General features: G+C 39.4%; 1 protein-coding gene across 1 annotated transcript in view; it reads left to right on the forward strand.

Moving 5' to 3' along the window:
* SNTG2 (syntrophin gamma 2) overlaps nt 1–22,525 on the forward strand; it is a 208,919-nt gene that overhangs the window by 26,027 nt on the left and 160,367 nt on the right. Inside the window, exon 3 of the mRNA XM_061357528.1 lies at nt 14,660–14,797. Coding sequence (XP_061213512.1) covers nt 14,660–14,797 — 138 coding nt within the window. The remainder of the gene's footprint in view (nt 1–14,659; nt 14,798–22,525) is intronic.

A 22,525-nucleotide genomic window follows, 5' to 3' on the forward strand; every position in this document is an offset into this window, starting at 1 on the left:
TAACAAGATCATATAAAGCTTAGATACTTTACCCTATATATATCCCATATATGTGTATTTTTGTCTGGCGAAAAAGGTATATAGACCTCTCAGTGTGTATATATGCATGTATTAGAAATATTATAGTCTCTTTTATTGAAACAGTAGGACTGCTCCTATCAGTATGTTCATTGCTTATTTCCTGATGAAGGGTGGAAAGGCTCGGTGCTTATTTTGACTTTGTAGATACTGATATCTAAAAATGATGGTATAACCAAACTTATTAGGAACTCCTTTGAGGCTTCAGCAGGGAAATGAATTAATCCTATACATACTTCCCCACCTCCCCCCCCTTCCTTTTTGAAGTCAGATCTTCAATATGTCTAGTTTCTCTTCCATAATGGTATAAGAAGATAATCGCTTAAGTCATGTATTTGTACCTGCAATTGTAGTGTTCTTACAGTTTGACTTTATATGAATGACTTTTTCCTGTGTAGGAAGACCCTTACACGTAATAACCTTAAATTTTGTCTGGAGTGGAAAACAGCATTTTCACAGACAACCTGGGAGTATACATTAAGTAAGGCATCAGACTTTAGAGCATTATACTTTATTATGCACTCTACTGCCTATATATTTGCATGATGTCTATACCACTGGTATATTATAGAGTAGACATACAGTCCTGGAGAGCAGAGGGGTCCAGAAGAGACCCCTCATTGATTTAAACGATCATCTTCTCCAAGTTCAGGAATAGTCTATCCCAACAAGCAAAGTCAGCAGGAGGCCTGCATAGACGAACAAGGCTCCCACTGAACTCAAATACAAAAAGAAAGCATAAAAGAGGTGGAAGCATGAGAAAGGAAATTTCACCTGGCTAACTTCATAGACTACCATAATGAATTTATTGGGTTTCTGGATAAGGGTTGAGAGTGGATGTTGCTTATCTTGACTATAGCAAGGCTTTTGATGCTTTCTCCCATCATATCCTCAGACAAACTGATGAAGTATGGACTACATGAATGAAGAGGTGTATTGAAAACTGGCTGAAGCCGCAGAGTTGTGATTAGTGCCATGAAGTGCAGCTTGAAAATAGTCAGATTTTGAATTATTTACTTAAATTGTAGCAATTTAAGATTTTTCAAAATATAATTTTAATTTCTAAATAATGAAGATGCATATGTTTATAATTTGATATTGTACCCTTTACTTGTTCAGGAACTTGAAGGAGTAGTTAATGAGATATGAAAACCAGCATAGTTTTTTGTGTCTTGCTATGAGCTGACAAGGTCATTAAGATGGATTTCATCTAAAAAATTTGCAAAATCCTGGAAGATGCCCTTCTCCATGAATTTTTATAGTTATGGTAATAACTATGGTATGAAAGTTACAACTTGAAAAGCTGTCAACATTTGTGACAAAATTTAAACTAATTATTTTTACAATGAAAGGCTGACTTGACTGAGAATTTTCAATAGGCTTCAACTTCTTTGGGACTAAAGTTAAATCCCTAAAATGTTTTTTGAGTATTTGTGATAGAATGTTGTTTCTCTTTATAAGAGGAAAGAAATAGCTCAGTTTCAGGTACAAGGGAGAGAGATTATTTAAGATTACTCCTAGGGCTTTTAATGGCCATTAACATCAGTGTGAATCGTCTGAATACAAAAAAGGTGTATCCCTGTAGCACAGAAATCAAAGGAGGGTAACAAAGATTAAAGTAAGCTTTTGACATTTATGAAATGAAGGAAACTTAAGCAGGAACAGGGGAGATTCCCTGTACTGCCCCTTCTAATAAAAAAATCCTTATATGCAAACCAGAAAATCTTTACATGTAATGCTTTATGTGCAAAGGCATTGAAAAAAAAAAAAAACCCAAAAAACCACAACACAGTAAGTTTTCAGTTGTAGGAATAGTTAGGTCTGAAACCAGTGAGTCAAAACAGAAATAGATGCTTACAGAAAAACTGAAATGGTAATATTTGCACCATTTGCCTGTTAATATTAGTATTAAAAAATACATTTTTTTTCTACTGTGCAGAATAGGGGTAATAAAAAGTACGACAGTACATAAAAAAGGATATATAACATGCATGTAAATAATATAGTTGCAAAGGGTAAGTGGGGTTAGATAGATAGCTGATGATCAGCTTTAACAGCGATTCTTATGGTGGTTGGTCCATCTGTTTGTGTCAAGAAGGATGTTGCAGAAGTGATGGCACAGTTTACATTAATGGTCATCCCAGTGAGCCTGATAACTGTGAGAGAAGTAGTGGTAAACTTAGGCAGGATCCTTGTTACCACGAGCTGTGTTTTCTGGGCTTGTTATTTAGCTGTGCTTTCAATTGGTTTGGATAGCACTTTTGCTAAGTACAGCTTTTTAAAATTTTGTTTCCCTTTTTCACACAGATTTTAATACTCTGATCAGAGTTAATACGTCCAATTTGTCTATGGATTAGTAGCCTGTGGTGATTGTTCCTTACCAAAGATTGATGTGTTTGTCCATCAGCAGCTACTCTTAAACATGGGATTTTTAAACACTGCCTTTTTTCATTTCCTCCTTAGTATTCCTTTTCTTTTTTTTTCCTTTTCCCATTATTACTGTTAAATTCCTCTTTTTTCTGTTCTAACTTTAGTTGTCTTTTCTTCTACTTTAACACTGTGATATGATAAGAACCATTCCCTTGTCTTTCCACATGCATACTTTTACTTTCCTGCTTTCCTTCACAAACTATCTTGTCTCTTGACCTGCAAATCTGACTTTTATTACTTGCATAAAAATATGAAACTGTTGATAGTGTGCTTAAGATCATATACCTTTTCCAATACAGGCTTTTCATATATATGCTTCAAGTATACACAACACAGGATTTTGTATTCACTCTGTCCCATCACTGAAATAGTTGTGCACACATGGCCATTACCTCTTTTGGCATTTACATTGTGAAATATAACTAGGATAATCTGCTAATGGTTTCACTACAGTAGCGGTATGACTTCATGATGTCAGGAAAGGAACAGTTAAAATATCTGCTTTCTCTCCCTCTAGCTGTAGGTTTTTGTCAGTTTCTGACTGGTTTAGTTCTTTGCTTTTATTTTTTGAACTTAAAGTAAATCCCTTCAGTCCTTTTCTCCCCTTTTCTCCCTGCTGTTTCTCAGTAATGCAAGTTTGCTCCCTTGTCCTGCTCATACTGTGCTGGTGAATGGCTTTCTCTGACAGCAGAGTTAACTTAATATTTTTTAAAATCCTGGAGTTAAAGTTCTTGAGCCTTTTGGCTAGCTGACTTATGTTTAATGCTCTTCCCTGCTAAGCACTGATTCTTGCTTTGCTTTGTGCAGGACCTCTCTTTTTGCCTAACTCACTGCTGTTTCAATATGTTTTTAGTAAAGTTGATGTACTTCTCCCTTTGCTGTCTTTCTTTGTGCTATCTTACTTGCAGGCCCAGCAGAATGACTGCCCAGTCCCTAATGTGCTGTGCTGACTTAGGTATCCAGTCAAAGCTAATTTGGTGATCTTTGCCACATAGGTCCAGATGCGTAAATGCACCTCTATTAGGCATAAGCCAAATGGTTACAGTGATTCTGTATCACAGACAGCTGCTTGCACTGGTTGTCGATCAACAAAATCTTGAGGCTGAGCAAGATAGGAACTAAGTTTCAAATATAACTGCCAAAATCAAACTTAGGACCAGTTCCAGAATACTTTTTTGGTTTTTTTAGCACTAATAATCTTGTTTATCTTGATGTTCATGAGACTAGATGGTGCATGCTTTGAAAATAGAATTTTGAGTTACAGACATTTATTCTTCCCAAAGCATTTATTGTTTTCAATATTATATATGAACATACATCTCCACTTGACACCTCTAATTACATGTTTTTATTGCCTTTGAAGAGTGGTTTAGAATACATATCATTCACCTTAAGGAATCTTTGAAGAAGCTTAATTTGGAGAAATCATTCAAGTTCAATACTTACATTACCTGCATTTTTTTTTCAGTTACTGGATATTCCAGATAACCTTCAGTTCTTCTCAAACTTCCTGTGTCTTTTCTGATATGTTCTTTATAATCTTCCTCTTTATGAAGGATAACTGTTTAAGATCTTGAATCTGTTTGTGTTTTTTTTTTTTTTTTGGTCCACAACAGTAAGATTTAGTACGTTGTGGATTTTTTTTAATTACTCATTGGAATTGATTTTTGTTTTCCATTTCTGATATGTGCAGTCCTTTTTTTCAGCTTCTGCATTTTGTGAACATTTGTCTACTCATAGTTAATACTCAATGCTACTTTTTAGTTCAGGCTTGATTTCAAAAGATTATAGAAGTGACATTGAACAGTTGTTTAATATATAGTTGATTGTTTAAACTCTTCCTTGTTGCAGAAGATTCAGTTGTCTTTCACCCATCTTTGTGTGCTTACCATTAACTGATACCATCATTTAATAAATTCAGTAAGTACAGTGGAGAAGTCCCAGAAAGCTCAGAAGCATTGATTGAAAACTTGTATATCCGTTTGAAAAAGTCCACTCTTTATAACATACTAAACAACTACATAGAAATTGCATATGCCTGTATACCTTCTGGATTTATCTATTGACATTATTCCTAGAGATTCTCCCTTAAGAACAGAATGTAACAGTAGGTTTTTGTCATAAATGCATTCTTGTTAAAGGACAATTTGGTTTTGAAATTGAGGTGTAAACAGGCTGTTTTATCTTTTTCCATGGAATAGCATGGCATGACATGCAATCAGCCTATAAAGAAGGCTCTTCTCTACCTGTCTTCTAGCTGGTGCTTTGATTTTTGCTTTTGAATATGGGATTGAAATTTAAAGTGTACCTTCTTAGAAATTTACCATCATCCTGCCTGTTTATGTCTTACTTGGTCATTCATCTTTCCGTTCCATTCTGACCCAAACCAATCTCTGATTCTGTAAGATGAAAAATAAAACCAGATTGAACTTGTATGCCTCTAGACCTCTAGAAAAAGTAGTGGAATTGGCAGAGAATAACCAAGTCTTCTGGGTTTATCTGAACAACCAGCCCGTAAAAACAAGAACTACAGATGTAAGCAAAAGTTGGGAAGCTGGGGGCAGTGATTTTAGTGGTCTTACTGGTTTGGGGTTTTTTCTTTGTTTTTGTTTGGTTGTTTGGGTTTGTTTTTTTTTTTTTTTTTGGGGGGGGGGGGGGGGTGTGTTTTTTTTTTTCTCCTAGACTTCCAGAGAGAATGTTCTCATGGTCTTTTTTGTCTGTTGTTGTGGTTTAGTTTGAAGTGTAGAATTTATGATTTCTTGTTTAACTGCTCTGAACCTGTTGTAAGCACAGGAGCATCTTTATATTCTTAAGCTTTATTTTCTTAGGCCGTTTACTTAAAGATATTACCTAAATCAAAATAAAACTAGGCAATTGTTCTGTTAGTGCCTTGGCTGTTTTCTGTGATAGAATCTGTATTCTAACCTATATGACCATTTTTAAGGAGGCAATTTTTATTCAATGTGATATCCTGAAAGTTCATGTCCAGACATGTGTTATAGGATTCAAATATTTGTGTCTGTTTTGAGAGGTGCATGAGGATGACAATAATCAATTATATCTAATTAGCTCATGACACACTGAGCTTTCAGTAATTAACAAGACATTGCTACTTACTTTATAATGATTGAGATCACACACATTGAGAGCCAGCTGTTAATCACTTTTGTTGCAAGGCTAATGTCATTAACAGAAAATCCCAAAAATCTACAATCAGATATTTTCATGGATAGACTGTGATGTAAGCAACAAAATAGTTCCAAATTTTGTATTTTGAGAACATCTTTTCAACCTTCTGTTATCATGACTTAATTGTAGATTTCTATATGCCACTTAAAAATTTAGGAAGAACTCTGCCCTGAATTGGTAGAAAGTGATACTGTTGCACTGCAGTTAAAATGTTCTGAAATCTTGTAATGACAATATACCTTTTAGAACTATATGTAGTGAAATATCAATCCAAAATATTGTCATTAATAAATGCAGATGTAAAAAAGTAGCAACAATCTTTATGAAAACAACAATTTCCAAGGTGCACATTTCAGATATAATCTGTGCTTTTAGGAAAAATGTCTTCAAATGTTTCTTAAATATATGTTATTGACTATGTTTATTTCTGATGCTGATTTTTGCCATTTACTGCATTGAAAATCTATAATATATTGAAAGTCACTGTCCTTAGTCTAAATTGATCTACGCTGGAATCAGTGATGTCCACCAGATACATTCCACTGGCTTAGTTGTGAATGTGAATCACCTCCTTAATATGGGTTATCAGGAATTTTTGGTCTTCTTCACTGAGAACAGTGATTGTGAACACTATGAAATGGGGTTGCAGCTCTAATAAAAATGCATAATGTAATGTCAGTCTTTAAATGCTCAAGAGTATGTAAAAAACAAGACTTCTGTAAAAGGACTCATAGTAACTACTTACTGAGGCTACAATGCAGATGGGTTTATTTTTCTTAATTGTTGGTGAGTTTGGCTTAAGGGTTTGCTTGTTTTAAATAGGAGCTGAAAGAAGATGCATATGTTCCAAATGATGCATATTTTCCAAATACATCTTAAAAGCTAGGCAGCTATTAAATCAATTTTGCTGTATATTCTTCTAGATTAAAAGGGGTATTGGTGTTGATTCAGCCTGGGCTGATTGCATATTTGCCTTGCTTTGAGGTTGGGCATCATAGAATCATAGAATAGTTAGGGTTGGAAAGAACCTTAAGATCATCTAGTTCCAACCCCCCATCAAACCTCTCAAGGTGCTTTCCTACCTGTGATGGTAAAATTATGTACTCCTGTATGTCTCCTGATCTACAGTCTTCAACTACTATGAGACAAATCCGTACCATTTTGTCCATCATAGCATTTTTACAGATAGTTCTGACTCCTTTGTAGAACACCTCGCACTTTTAGGACTGGAAATCCCTAAGTTGTCCAACCAATCTGTTTAAGGACTTTATTATCATCAGAACTTCCTAAGGGAAAGAGTATTACAGTTAAAGATTTTTGTCTCAGCAACTGTGAAACTGTCAGTAGGTGTAAAAGCTTAGAAAGCTCAATGTATATTTACAAGAAAAAACATATTCTGTAAGGGAGCTCCATATAACTAATTTCAGAAAGTTACTGTTAATCTCTGTCTTGTATCTGCTTTTTGTTTTACTGAATGGATTTTTGTATGCTCACAGTGCTAATGAAATGATTAATTTTCTATGTTTCACAGTTGTGTTACTGCTCTCACTATCTGCTGTCCTTATCCATTTGTATTGGCTCGTTGAAGAGCCTGTATTTGTGTTCTCACTCAAAGCCCTTAAACCTGGTATTATCTTCTTGTGAAAGACTAATCTACAGCTCTTCTTAGGGTTTCAGATTAAGTGCTAGAAGAATTATGATTGTTAATGAATTTTATTGTAAATGTCACTCATCCTGTGTTAAGACTCCTAAATGATAAACTCCTTCAGGTCTTAATAGTAATTTTTCATTTCTCCTATAGCAGTTGTAAGTTGTTTAGTGCAGGTGTCCTCCTAAAGGCAGTCAGGCTTTCTCCTGGATGCATAGGTTCACTCATATGCAATATGTGACAGAATTCTGAATTATTGGCATCAGAGACAAGTAGGTCTGATAGAAATTCACTTTTCTGGGATTTTTCCCTGTGAGAGTATTAGTACCTCTACCATTTGGACAGATGTTTTGTTCATTTTTCTCTCTAATCCCTTAGCTACGGATGTCTGTAATCTGTACCAGCAATCTGTTCAAGGACTTCAGTTTCCTTGTATTTGGAATATGTTAAAAGAAGATTTCTGAATTATTTTCTCATCTGACTGTTCCATTTGTCTTTGCAATAGGTTTTGAAGTACTTAAAACTCTCATTTTGTCCTCTTGTAATTCTACCTTTTAACTAAGCAACCCAAATTCATGCAGAATTAGTTATAGGTCCTATTTTGCAGATCTCTGATCACTTCTAATTTTTTTTTGCATTTCTCATGAGCCGTTTCAGTTCATTAACTCTTCTGTGTAATGTGGCCATGAATCAAGCTGACATAATACTGTGCAAAAGGAAACAACATACTGGGATGTATTAAATGCTGTGCTGGTGATGGATTATTTCATGGGCATGAAATTATTCCTCCCTCATATTCATCAGTATTTAAGGAACCTCCTGTACTAACCAGCTGAAGAACTGTGTTTATTTTTGGGCACTGTCTTGTGAGAGTGATAAAAACCAAATCAGTAGAGAAGAATCCAAAGGAGAGCAGTCAAAACATATGCTTGCCTTTATTGCAACTATAAGATACTGATGCCAATATTTTGCTGTCAATCCTCACTGCTACCTACCTGTTTCCTTTCCTTAACAAATGGTGGTGAAAAATTTTTCTTCCTCCATGAAAGTGATTGTTCTTCCTTGCATATTTTTTTTCGTTACACTGCATCCTGTTTTTTAGATATTTCTTTTTTCTTTTTTTTTTTTTTATATGTTAGTGAAGGCTATTTTAAAGTTGAATTCTGTCCTTCTGTGATCTTTTGATGATCGCGATAGGAAATGTGGTGTAGAAAACATATCAAACCAGGTATGAGAGAGAGTAAATTTGAGCCTGCTGTAACTGAAGAGATCAGAGTACTGGCTGTGTGAGACAGAGACTGCCTAAGTTCTCTGTCTGCTAAGTATGAAGTCATGTAGGATGAAAATCATAGAATCATAGAATAGTTAGGGTTGGAAAGGACCTTAAGATCATCAAGTTCCAACCCCCCTGCCATGGGCAGGGATACCTCGCTCTAAACCATATCATCCAAGGCCTCATCCAACCTGGCCTTGAACACTGCCAGGGATGGAGCATTCACAACCTCCTTGGGCAACCCATTCCAGTGCCTCACCACCCTAACAGGAAAGAATTTCCTCCTTATATCCAATCTAAACTTACCCTGTTTAAGTTTTAACCCATTACCCCTTGTCCTATCACTACAGTCCCTAATGAAGAGTCCATCCCCAGCACCCCTATAGGCCCCCTTCAGATACTGGAAGGCTGCTAGGAGGTCTCCACGCAGCCTTCTCGGGCTGAACAGCCCCAACTTTCTCAGCCGATCTTCATATGGGAGGTGCTCCAGTCCCCTGATCATCCTCGTGGCCCTCCTCTGGACTTGTTCCAACAGATCCATGTCCTTTTTATGTTGAGGACACCAGAACTGCACACAATACTCCAAGTGAGGTCTCACAAGAGCAGAATAAAGGGGCAGGATCACCTCCTTCGACCTGCTGGTCACACTCCTTTTGATGCAGCCCAGGATCTGGTTGGCTTTCTGGACTGCGAGTGCACACTGCAGGCTTATGCTCATTTTCTCATCGACTAGCACCCCCATGTCCTTCTCCTCAGAGCTGCTCTGAATCTCTTCTCTGCCCAACCTGTAGCTGTGCCTGGGATTGCTCCGACCCAGGTGTAGGACCTTGCACTTGGCATGGTTAAACTTCATGAGATTGGCATCAGCCCACCTCACAAGCGTGTCAAGGTCCCTCTGGATGGCATTCCTTCCCTCCAGCGTATCAACTGAACCACACAGCTTGGTGTCATCGGCAAACTTGCACTCAATCCCACTGTCCATGTCAGTGACGAAGATATTAAACAAGACCGGTCCCAACGCCAATCCCTGAGGGACAACACTTGTAACTGGTCTCCAGCCAGACATTGAGCCATTGACCAGAGCTCTTTGTGTGCGGCCACCCAGCCAGTTCTTTATCCACTGAGTGGTCCATTTATCAAATTGATGTCTCTCCAATTTAGGGACAAGGATGTTGTGCGGGACAGTGTCGAACGCTTTACACAAATCCAGGTAGATGACATCAACTGCTCTACTGCTGTCCATCATTTCTGTAGCCCCATCATAAAAGGCCACCAAATTGGTCAGGCAGGATTTCCCCTTAGTGAAGCCATGCTGGCTGTCACCAACCACCTTCTTGTTTTTCATGTGCCTTAGCATGCCTTCCAGGAGAATCTGCTCCAAGATTTTGCCAGGCACAGAGGTGAGACTGACTGGTCTGTAATTCCCCGGGTCATCCATTTTCCCCTTCTTGAAAATGGGGTTATATTTCCCTTTTTCCAGTCATCAGGAACTTCACCTGACTGCCATGATTTTTCAAATATGATTTCTAGCGGCTTAGCAACTTCATTTGCCAGCTCCTTCAGGACCCGCGGATGGATTTCATCAGGACCCATGGACTTGTGCACGTTCAGATTTTTAAGATGGTCTCGAACCAATTCCTCTCCTACAGTGGACCCAAGGTCTTCATTCTCACAGTCCCTGTGTCTGCCTTCCAAGACTTGGGTGGTGCGGTCAGAGCCGTTGCTAGAAAATCAGTGACTCCAGTTCTCATGTGCCCTGAGCAAGTGTTCCAACCGTCAGTATACCACAGACATGGAAGGTCAACAAAGTTGTTTTAATGGAAAAAAAAACAAAACGTTGAATTAGAGAATCTTAACACTCAGAGACCTATGAAGTGTAATAGCTGCTGCTGAAATACTTTTCTGGATGTATAATGCAAAATTTGTGTTGGGAAAAAAAGTTCAAATATAGTGCTGAAAGAATTTTATTTACAAAATAAGAAATGTCTTTTATAAATGCATTTTAACAGTTAAAAAGTGAACTGCCATGCCACTGAAGCTATGTATATATTTATTATGTATGAAAATAAACAAATGGTGATTACTGCCAGAGGAGCAATATAACTCAATGCAGAGGATTTTTTTTAGATAAGATATGGGAAATACTAGCTGATCCATTATGAGGGTCAAAGACACTAATACTCTATTTTGTTGCCAACAGTAGTTGTGATCACTGCTAAAATACACTTAGGCAGAGGGAATAAGAGAGGATTGGAGTTCCTGAGAGCATTTCAGTTTCAATCAAAATAGTACTGCTGCAGTGCAGACTCTGATATCTGTTCTAAATGCATAGAATTATATTATGTGATTTCATTATGAATCTCATCTGAATTTCCTGATCATCTATCTAAGTGTCTTGCATATTTTCTGCCTCTCTTCAAACATTTCCTAGCATGAGTAGCCTAGCAAATATTGCTCTGATACATTTGGACATAAACAAGTAGTTTCTAGAGGAAACCTAGCACACACTACAGTACTTTTAAAGTCTGCTTCATCTTTTTGCATGCTTTTTCAAAATAAAACAGCAGTGATGGCAAGTGTTTTATACCAGTAAGATGGAGGTTTGGCTTAGGGATGCCTACTTTGAAACAGAATTTGCAGCTGTGAGCTTTAAGTTGCAGACACAGTGCACTGAAAGAGTTATCGTACTTTGAGTAGGGTCCCAAAACTTTATGCTGAACAGAGACCATTTTAAAGCAAGTACACTGGCTAGGGACCTGCCTTAACTAGGCAACAATAAAACTGATTAGAGGATTCATCTGCAGTTCTGGATCCCTCTTGAGAGTGATTTTTTCTTCTTTGTGGTATTGACAGTTTTTGAGTTTGCTTGAGAAAGTAGGTTTCAGTGTTTTTTTCTTTTTCTTTCAAAAGCAGCAGTGACTAAGCTTTCTTAAAAGCCACAGCTCCTGTGATGTTTGTGATATTGATCTCCTTCTTTCTTCCTCCCACCACATATGTGGACGTGCATATGCACACCACACACACCTCTTTCTGAGGCAAGTATCTATAAAACTGTCAGAGATATGAAAATCCACTTTTAATTTCCTCATCCACCCACGTAAGTTTAAATTTATATTCCTCTTAAATCCTTGTGAGATGTAATTTCTTATGCACTTTCTGCATGTTTTGTTTTCGTTTTTTTTTTTCTTTTTATTACCAAACACCTGTAAATTTGGTATATGATCTCCAACATTACTACACCATTCTGCTGAGTTATTTCCACTTTTTAATCCTCAAATTCTGATACCAGTTATTAGAACAGCTACCATATAGACAGGTTTTAAATGACAAATTGAGACCAACATAGCATAGTTAAAATGCTGGATATGCATGTACATGCAGAGACTTACGTTCTTATTAAAAGTTCCTTGTTTGAAGAAGCATTTTATGCGAACTGGGATTTACCCTCTGGAGTTACATATGTCATCTCTTTAACACAAAGAGAAAACAAGGGACTGTGCTAGCTCTGATTCAAAGCCATTTATAATGGTCTAAAAAAGAGCTGACTTGAAAGGCTGAGAGAAATCTAATGAATCTTATTGATTCTGAAAGCAAATTGGATCACGTCAGGAGTTAGATGGAGCATGAAGTAGGTATTGGATTTTAATAGGACTAGATGAGATTCAGTGAGACTTTCAGTTTAAGTAGAGTGATGGAAAATGCTAAGCTATTTAATCAGTTGCTCTACATATTTCATTCCTTACTTGATCATCTGTTAAAAAGGAAAATTCAGGTATTTTTATATTGTGTTACTTCTAAACATATGTAATGATTACTAGCCAGAGAAAAGTTCCAGGTTTAGGCTGTCTGAACAGCTCTCTAGAGCTCTGTTCTCTCAATGTTTCTGTAAAGCATGGTCTGGTACATCATCTAAAGTAACAGCAATTGCCAATCTGGGTGGTATAGCAGTACACAATTCCTGAACAGCAGCAAAATGCAGAAATGGTGGTTTTCAAGGCAGTTATTCTGTTTGAAAATACTGGGTGTTATGCAGAATGGCTTTTAAACAGATGATTTTAGCACAGTTTTAATGTGTCATCATTCACAAAATTGTGTTTCCATGCATTCTGGAAATCTAAAAAGTTTCAAAACCTTGGGAAAAGGGAGAAATGTTGGTTTCCAAATAAGTGAGAATGATTAAAGCTTTACAGCCTCACTGATCTGTTTCCTTTAGGCATTCCCAGCAAACACTAAGGACAAGATTTATCTGCCCAGAGTTAGGCACTTGTGTCTGAGTTGATATTTATATTTAATTTTCAAGTCAAAGTAGAGAGCTGTGATACAGTTTGTTCTCTTTTACATGGATGTATAAGAGGTTAAGTAAATCACACTTCAGAGGCATCTATTGCTAATTACTGGCTTTACAGTGTCTAGGTGTGGATTTCTACACTGTAAACCTTTTGCAAGATCTATTTCAAGCTGAAGATACCCACATGTGGATGTCTGCTGGCATGGCTGATGTTTGTATCCCATTATAATCATGGAAATCTGGTCTTCTGTCCAGGTAGAGAAGGGCCTGGATATCCTAAAAAGCTTGTGTCAGCCTTACATGTGTGGAGTTCTTAGATATCCTAGAGTGTCTTAAGTGGCAGCAGTGGCCTGCATGGGAACAGATGCTTTGAAGCCAGGGATAGAGCCACCACATGAACAATTCAGCCAAGCAACTGCTGTGTATATACGTCAGGGTAAATTGAATTGCTCTCTAGGCTCCACTTTCCATTTCTACTGTAAGGGAGGATTCGACACTTGGTTGTTGCATAGAGCCACACCACATCCAAATTTAGGTGTCTTTAACTTAAAGAGATCCTGCCTTTAAAGACCAAAAGGTTTTATTGACAATCACCACAGATCTTTCTCCCTAAATTTGTAGAAACGAAAATACTGTTATGAAGGTAATGTTCCATGTTTAATTTAATTTTAAAATCCCTTCAAGCATTCATTTAGTGCACAAGACACGTTTCTTCTTGAATTCTATTACTGTTCTTTACACAGTCTACTGTTTAATAAAACATAGATGAACAACTTGATTTTAAATCACGATCAAGTAACATGCTACAGCTAAACCTTGAATTATACCTGGTTATTTTTCAGTTGCATAGAGGAAATTTTGTGATGATGCTGTTAAGTACATTCTAAATTAATAAGCAGATATTACTTTTACATATAATAATCCATTTCAGAACTAGTGTTTTTCTCTTCTGTGTAATGGTTGTAAAGCTCTGGAATTGTGTTAGTCTGCTTATTTTAACAAATACCTCTAAGCAGTCCTAAATCCGCATTTTTTGTTTAAGGAAATCTGCATGTAAGTAAATAAACCAAAGATTAAACTAAACTTTCTTTTTTACTACTCATGGAGAAAACATTGTTTATACCTAATACTTGACTGTCCTATAGAGTTTACTAGTTATTTGTATGATGTAACTTCAGAAATATATGTCCATCTTGACATAAATGGAAATTCTGTAACACCTGTACTTATTTCTATTTTTTACAATGTCAAACCAGCTTTCTACTGTAATAGGACTCTGTATCTTAAAGCCACTGTTTAGGAAGGGTAGAGGTCTTTTTCTGACACAGTGGAGGGAATGTCTCTAAGTCTGGAACAACACTGCACTTCCCCACTTCTTGCTGAAACTGGAAACTGTGTTCACATTTATACATACCTGTCTGCTACCAATACAGTGTCATAATAAGTTATACGATTAACATCAAACAGGACATCATTGAATTGCAACATTACTTTGTGGAACAGTGCAACAAATAATTATTTTTTAAATATATGTTAATGTCTACTTCAAAGACCATTTAACCATATTTTACTGTACAAAAGAGGCTTCTTATATCTAATCCATCTGAAGACTGAAAAGCAGGCCAGTTTTCCACTTTGTGTAAGCAGTGCTCGTTTAAATGCATTTTATGTATTGCATGGGATAGAGGTTGTTATTTATCATTATGAAGTGTTCATGTTCTTAAATTTTTGTTTCTGTGCCTTGCTTTCACAGACTAAAACTGGTATTGCATTGTTGTATGATGAAGTATCCGAAAATGCTTATGACATCCGACTGAAGCTTATGAAAGAGGTATTAACAATTCAAAAACAAGATGTCGTCTGTGTTAGTGGAAGTGATCACAGTACAAATGTAAGTGCTTCTATATGTCTGTGCATTTGACTGCACACTTTAATGTCTTCTGCAGAGATGATTTTATGGTGGTGTAGTGCAGGAGATTCTGTTGAGTAATAGAAATATACATAATGATCAGTTGTTCGAGTATTTGTGCATACTTGCATGCAAAACTTTTTTTGGCCATTGCTATATGTCCTTTATTTTGACACACATAACCTTAACAGGAGAGGCATATCTGTAAATACTGACATTACAGCATTCTTCCACCAAATACTGTTAGGCCATTAAATGAAGGGGAAAGAAAGTGTTTTCAATTGAAAACATTTTTATGCACCAGAGTTTTCTTCATTATTATATCAAGTATTGGCAGGGTGTCTGTTCAAGGGCATAGAGCTGACTGAGAACACTCGAGAGGCACTTATTTAATTCTTTTTCAGGCACAGATGGGGCTTAATCAGTGCCAGCATGTATGTCATGCTTTTTCCCAAAAAAAATCAGTTATGCTGCTTTTCTGAAACATGTGCTACCCCTAAGCTATAGAGGAATCTTCTGTATCAACATTTATTAATGTCACTAGAGAAACTGGTGGCATTTTGAATAAGCAGTAGAGCAGTGATGTCTAGATTATGGACATCCCTAAGTAGTGTATTTTAGTTCCTCATATAAACAGTATTCCTCTTAAAACTAAGTGTAGTTATCCCAAATTTTACAGAGTAAAATATATTTCATGAACTGTGTGGGTATTTGCTAGAGTGACAGCTCATGGCAGCCTCCTCAGAGAGGGCAAAGGCAGGGGAGCCTTTCTGTCTGCTTGCTGTATTGCACATGCCATGTAAACATAGAATCTGGCACTAGAGGACACCAAGTGAGTTTGTGAATCTCTGCTAAGAATCAGGAGCAAAAAAAAAAAAAAATGTAATGGTACCCATATAGAGGTATCACACGTATATATATATATATATATGTGGGTATATCAGAGAGAGAGAGGTCTGCTTATGTAGCACAAACCCATATTTTATTCCTGCCATAGTAAATATTTATGTAAATTGTTTAATATCACACAAAACCTAATTTGAAATAGCTTTTAGTGGTTAGAAACATTATGTACTGGTTGCAAAACTTGTCCATGGAAATCTGGAAAGAGATTTGCTCTTGAAATGGTAAAAAAACTTGCATCGCTTAGCAAATAGTGGGAGGCCATTCACATGTGTTCATTTCTGGTTGGTTTACTGAAATAAATATAAGCCTCAGTCAAAAACCACCAACTTGCATATACTTCCTACTTCAGTGGGAAGCATGATAAACAGCAGATTTTAACTGCAGGCATTGTTGGTAGTTTGTCCTGGGTTTGTCCTGGAACCCATCTATATTTCTGGAGTGACAGGAGGATCCCAAGAGTTGACTGTACTGGAGGCTGAAATCAGCCTGACTGGGAGAGAATGGCAAAAGCACCGTATTGTGACTGGCCCAGAGGCTCCATGCATCCTTGGCATAGACTACCTCAAGAGAGGGTACTTCAAAGACCCAAAAGGGTACCGATGGGCTTTTGGTATTGCTGCTTTGGAGACTGAAGAAGTTGAGCAGCTGTCCACCTTGCCTGGTCTCTCAGAGGATCCTTCTGTTGTGGGGCTGCTGAAAGTTGAAGAACAACAAGTGCCAATTGCAACCACAACAGTGCACCGGCGGCAATATCGCACCAACCGAGACTCCCTGATTCCTATCCATCAGCTGATCCGTAGACTGGAGAGTCAGGGAGTGATCAGCAGGACCCGCTCGCCCTTTAATAGCCCCATATGGCCAGTGCGAAAGTCTAATGGAGAGTGGAGACTAACAATAGACTATCGTGGCCTGAATGAAGTCACACCACCCTTGAGTGCTGCCGTACCAGACATGCTAGAACTTCAGTATGAACTGGAGTCAAAGGCAGCCAAGTGGTATGCCACGATTGATATTGCCAATGCGTTTTTCTCAATTCCTTTGGCAACAGAGTGCAGGCCACAGTTTGCTTTTACTTGGAGGGGTGTCCAGTTCACATGGAACCGACTGCCCCAGGGCTGGAAACATAGCCCTACCATTTGCCATGGACTGATTCAGACTGCACTGGAACAGGGGCAAGCGCCAGAACACCTGCAATACATTGATGACATTATAGTGTGGGGCGATACAGCAGAAGAAGTCTTTGAGAAAGGGAGGAAAATAATCCAAATCCTGCTGAAAGCCGGTTTTGCCATAAAACGAAGTAATGTCAAGGGACCTGCACAGGAGATTCAATTTCTGGGAATAAAATGGCAAGATGGACGTAGACAGATCCCCACAGATGTAATCAACAAGATAACAGCAATGTCTCCACCAACTAATAAGAAAGAAACACAAGCTTTCTTGGGTGCAGTGGGGTTCTGGAGACTGCACATCCCAAATTACAGTTTGATTGTAAGCCCTCTCTATTACGTGATCCGTAAGAAGAATGATTTTAAATGGGGACCTGAGCAACAACAAGCCTTTGAGCAAATTAAACGCGAGATAGTTCATGCAGTGGCCCTTGGACCAGTTCGGACTGGGCCAGATGTAAAAAATGTATTGTACACCGCAGCTGGGGAGAATGGCCCTACCTGGAGCCTCTGGCAGAAAGCTCCAGGAGAGACTCGAGGTTGACCCCTTGGTTTTTGGAGTCGGGGATACAGAGGATCTGAGGCAAGCTATACCCCAACTGAGAAAGAGATACTGGCAGCCTATGAAGGGGTTCGAGCTGCTTCGGAAGTGATTGGCACCGAAGCACAGCTCCTCCTGGCACCCCGGTTGCCCGTGTTAGGCTGGATGTTCAAAGGCAGGGTCTCCTCTACGCATCATGCAACTGATGCTACATGGAGTAAATGGGCTGCACTAATTACACAACGAGCTCGAATAGGAAATCCCAGTCGTCCAGGCATTCTAGAAGTCATCATGGACTGGCCAGAGGGCAAAGATTTTGGGATGTCACCAGAGGAGGAGGTGATGCGTGCTGAAGAGGCCCCACCATATAATCAGCTGTCAGAAAGTGAAAAGCAGTATGCCTTGTTTACTGATGGGTCCTGCCGTATTTTGGGAAAACATCGGAGATGGAAAGCAGCTGTATGGAATCCTCGACGACAAGTTGCAGAAACTGCTGAAGGAGAGGGTGAATCGAGTCAGTTTGCTGAGGTGAAAGCCATCCAGCTGGCCCTGGACATTGCTGAACGAGAAAAGTGGCCAGTACTTTATCTCTATACTGACTCATGGATGGTGGCAAATGCCCTGTGGGGGTGGTTGCAGCAATGGAAGCAGAGCAACTGGCAACGTAGAGGTAAACCTATCTGGGCTGCTGCACTGTGGAAAGATATTGCTGCCCGGGTGCAAAACCTGGTGGTGAAGGTACGTCATGTAGATGCCCATGTACCCAAGAGTCGGGCCACTGAGGAACACCAGAACAACCAACAAGTGGATAAAGCTGCTAAGATTGAAGTGGCTCAGATGGACTTAGATTGGCAACATAAAAGTGAATTATTTTTGGCCCGGTGGGCCCATGACACTTCAGGCCATCAGGGCAGAGATGCAACATATAGATGGGCCCGTGATCGAGGGGTGGCCTTAACAATGGACACTATTGCCCAGGTTATTCATGAGTGTGAAACATGTGCTGCCATTAAACAAGCCAAACGGTTAAAACCTCTTTGGTATGGAGGACGATGGCTGAAGTATAAATATGGGGAGGCCTGGCAGATTGATTATATCACACTGCCACCAACCCGCCAAGGTAAGCGCCATGTGCTTACCATGGTGGAAGCAACCACCGGATGGCTGGAAACGTACGCTGTGCCCCATGCCACTGCCCGGAACACTATCCTGGGCCTTGAGAAACACATTTTGTGGCGACACGGCACCCCAGAGAGAATTGAGTCAGACAACGGGACTCATTTCCGGAATAACCTTATAGACACTTGGGCCAAAGAGCATGGCATTGAGTGGGTATATCACATCCCCTACCATGCACCAGCCTCTGGGAAAATCGAAAGGTACAATGGGCTGTTAAAAACTACACTGAGAGCAATGGGTGGGGGAACTTTCAAGCATTGGGATACACACTTACCAAAGGCCACCTGGTTGGTCAACACTAGAGGATCTGCCAACAGAGCTGGCCCAGCCCAATCGGAACTTTTACATATTGTAGAGGGGGACAAAGTTCCTGTGGTGCATATGAAGAATTTGCTGGGGAAGACAGTCTGGGTTATTCCTGCTTCAAGTAAAGGCAAACCCACTCGTGGGATTGCTTTTGCTCAGGGACCTGGATACACTTGGTGGGTAATGCAGGATGATGGGGAAGTCCGATGTGTACCTCAAGGGGATTTAATTTTAGGGGAAAACAGCCAATGAACTTAATTGTATGTTGTTGCCTGCTGTGTAATACTTTAATAGCCCATCAACCAGATGTCTTCAGGCCACCAGCGACTAGCCCTGACTTCCCTCCAACCATCATCCCAAGAGAGAGCGAACTTTGACAGAACCGGACAAGTTCTACAGTAAGGGAATGATCAGCATCAGCAGGCAACGACCCAATACTGCACGCGGCCTCTCCTGTTCTGAAAGACTGTTACAAGAGATGGCGCCTGACATCATGGACCAGATGGACTCAGCAGCTTTATAGGGACTAGTCTTTGCACTAAGATAGAAGTGCACTGAGATCGGAGTGATGGTATATTGAAAATGTAGGATCTGAGCATGACGTGAATGGTATGGAATAAGGGGTGGATAATGTCCTGGGTTTAGCAGCAGCAGTCATTTTTTCTCCTTCTTGGTAGCTGGTGCAGTGCTGTGTTTTGACTTTCGGGCTGGGAACAAAGCTGATAGAGGTGATGTTTTGGTTTGGCCAAGGACTTTGTGAGTCTCATGCTCTGCCAGGGAGGAGGGGAGGCCGGGAGGAAGCAGAGACAGGACACCTGACCCAAACTGACCAAACAGGTATTCCATACCACAGCATGTCATGCCGAGGGGGGAACTGGGAGGGACCCGGAAGGAGAGGGGGTCGGCCGGGTCGGACTGGTGGTTCGGCGCGTGGTATTGTACTCCTTTCCTTTGCTGTTTTCTCTTATCATTGTTGTCGTTGGTGGTAGCAGTGGTGATTCGTATTGTACACTAGTTGCTAGACTGTTCTTATCTCAGCCCGTGGGAGTTGCATTCCTTCGATTCTCCTCCCCACCCCTCTGGGAGCGGGGAAAGGGGGCGGCAGCCCCTGGGGAAGGGGGGGGGGCGGACTAACGCCTGGCACCACTCACTGGGAGTAAGTGAACAAGCTGTTTGTTTGGGTTAAACCACGACATAGTTCTAATAGGTTGTATGCAAATTGTGGTTGCAAGAGTCACGGTAAAGTATCATGTGGCTGCAATATATGGTGTTTGTGCATCTATATTTGCTTGCGACTCAATGGTATTTAAATTAAATGCTTCATGTATAAGCTTTCATAGAAAAAGAATCAAAATTCTGCCTAGTCCCAGATTACTTCTGGATTGAATCACTATGGGCTGACTGCATTTTAGAAAATGTTGTATCAAATCTGTGTAACTATCAATCATCACTCTTTGATCACTTAGTAAAAAAATGTGTGGTTTTGTGGGGAGAGAAACAACAAACCAAACAAACACACACCCAAAACCCCAAATACCCATAAAATGAAAGCATTGCACACAAAAAAAACCAAACACCACCCCAAGCAGCAACCCACCACTCTTAATATCACGTTTTGGGTTAATTTTGATTTTGTTACATTTTGCTCCTACATTTTAGGGTACCCTAAATAGAATTTCCTGATGGAGACAGGACAGGAAGACAAGCTCTGATAATAGTTGAGGAGCTACATTTGAAAGATTTGGCCTTTCCTGGAAAACATTGTTAACATTATCTCCTTATTTTCCTTAAGTTTTCTCACCAAAGACTCTGAAAACTGAATTTTTAAGGCACTGATCTATTTTTCTGTGTCCTTTTCAAGATTCCTCCCAGATGTTCCTTTCTGAAAGTGTTATCTTCAGTCCCTGTGGGCTTCTGTTCACCAACTCTAATGACAAAAATCAGATAAACTATGGCTTCATGTCAATATTTTATTGTTCCTATTATATTTACAACCAAATAAAAACTTTTGAATGATGACATTTTATATAAAGGCCAATTAAGTGTAACTTGAATACTGCCTTTTTTACATTATGTAAATTCCTAGTATATAGAGCTCAAAACCAGAATTTGAAATCAGGCTGAAATAGGTGGTAATTCTCTAGCACTCTTTTTGACAATTTGTCCTGGGTTTAGCAGCAGCAGTCATTTTTTCTCTTTCTTGGTAGCTGGTGCAGTGCTGTGTTTTGACTTTCGGGCTGGGAACAAAGCTGATAAAAATGATGTTTTGGTTTGGCCAAGGACTTTGTGAGTCTCATGCTCTGCCAGGGAGGAGGGGAAGCCGGGAGGAAGCAGAGACAGGACACCTGACCCAAACTGACCAAAGAGGTATTCCATACCACAGCACGTCATGCCCAGGGGGGAACTGGGAGGTACCCGGAAGGACAGGGGGTCGGCCGGGTCGGACTGGTGGTTCGGCGCGTGGTATTGTACTCCTTTCCTTTGCTATTTTCTCTTATCATTGTTGTCGCTGGTGGTAGTGATGGTGATTCGCATTGTACACTAGTTGCTAGACTGTTCTTATCTCAGCCCGTGGGAGTTGCATTCCTTCAGTTCTCCTCCCCACCCCTCTGGGAGCGGGGAAAGGGGGCGGCAGCCCCTGGGGAAAGGGGGGGGGGGGCGGACTAACGTGGGCCTCGATTGCTTCCAGCCTGGTACCACTCACTGGGAGTAAGTGCACAAGCTGTCCTGGTTGGGGTTAAACCACGACACAATTCTAAAGCTTTACATTTACAGCTACACAAGATAAATTCCAAAAAGATAAATGCTTTACTTTTCAATTGGTTCAAGAAAATAATTTTCATCCCTCTGTTATATGATTCAAAATATTAATAGAAAATTATAACCTGAAAGTCAATTCTATAGCAGTCCTAAACGGTCACATTGTCTTACTGATTTATTCTTTCTTTCTATACTTTTTCTTTCTCAGGTATTTGTAGCGAATCTTTGATACACATGACCATTCGTCACGCTAGTTCATTTGCAACAAAAATAGAAATAACTCATTTGCCTTCTTTCCGTAGTCACCTCAAACACATAAGAGGGGAAAAAATGTTTTTGTTTTAGAGCAACTTTTCTTCTTAGGTGGGATATGTAAATGGAAATATTGAAAAAGAAAGTTCTGTATCTACTTGTAATATTTTGTTGTCCCACCAGTTTTGTGGGATGCATTTGTTTCCAGCCTTCCTTTCACTGACAGGTTCATTGATCCTGAGGAATGCTGAGAATAGGACTTGAAGCCATGTGTAATTAGCCCTTCCTGCCCCATCCAGTTCTGAATACTGCAGTGAGGACTGGCAAAGTCATCAGTGATCACTAGTGCTATTGTTGTGGGTTGGACATTGAGCAGTAGAGATTATTCTCAAGCATATAAGGCTCTCTCTATAAAATACCTTTCAGTACCATCATCTAGATCTATTTTGTTTCATATTTTGCTATCTGCCATTCATTTAGTTGCTACTTTTAAGAACTGGGAAAGCTTCACCTTTTATTAGAAATTATAGAGGCAGATTTCTGTAATTTAATGGAAATTCATCCTGTTTCACTGTTTTTTTGCTGTCTTGGGCATGG

Source organism: Neopsephotus bourkii, unplaced genomic scaffold (genome assembly GCF_033783945.1).
Source record: "Neopsephotus bourkii isolate Nb327-2 ecotype Australia unplaced genomic scaffold, CSIRO-AGI_Nbou_v1 NB_908, whole genome shotgun sequence".
NCBI lineage: Eukaryota > Metazoa > Chordata > Aves > Psittaciformes > Psittacidae > Neopsephotus > Neopsephotus bourkii.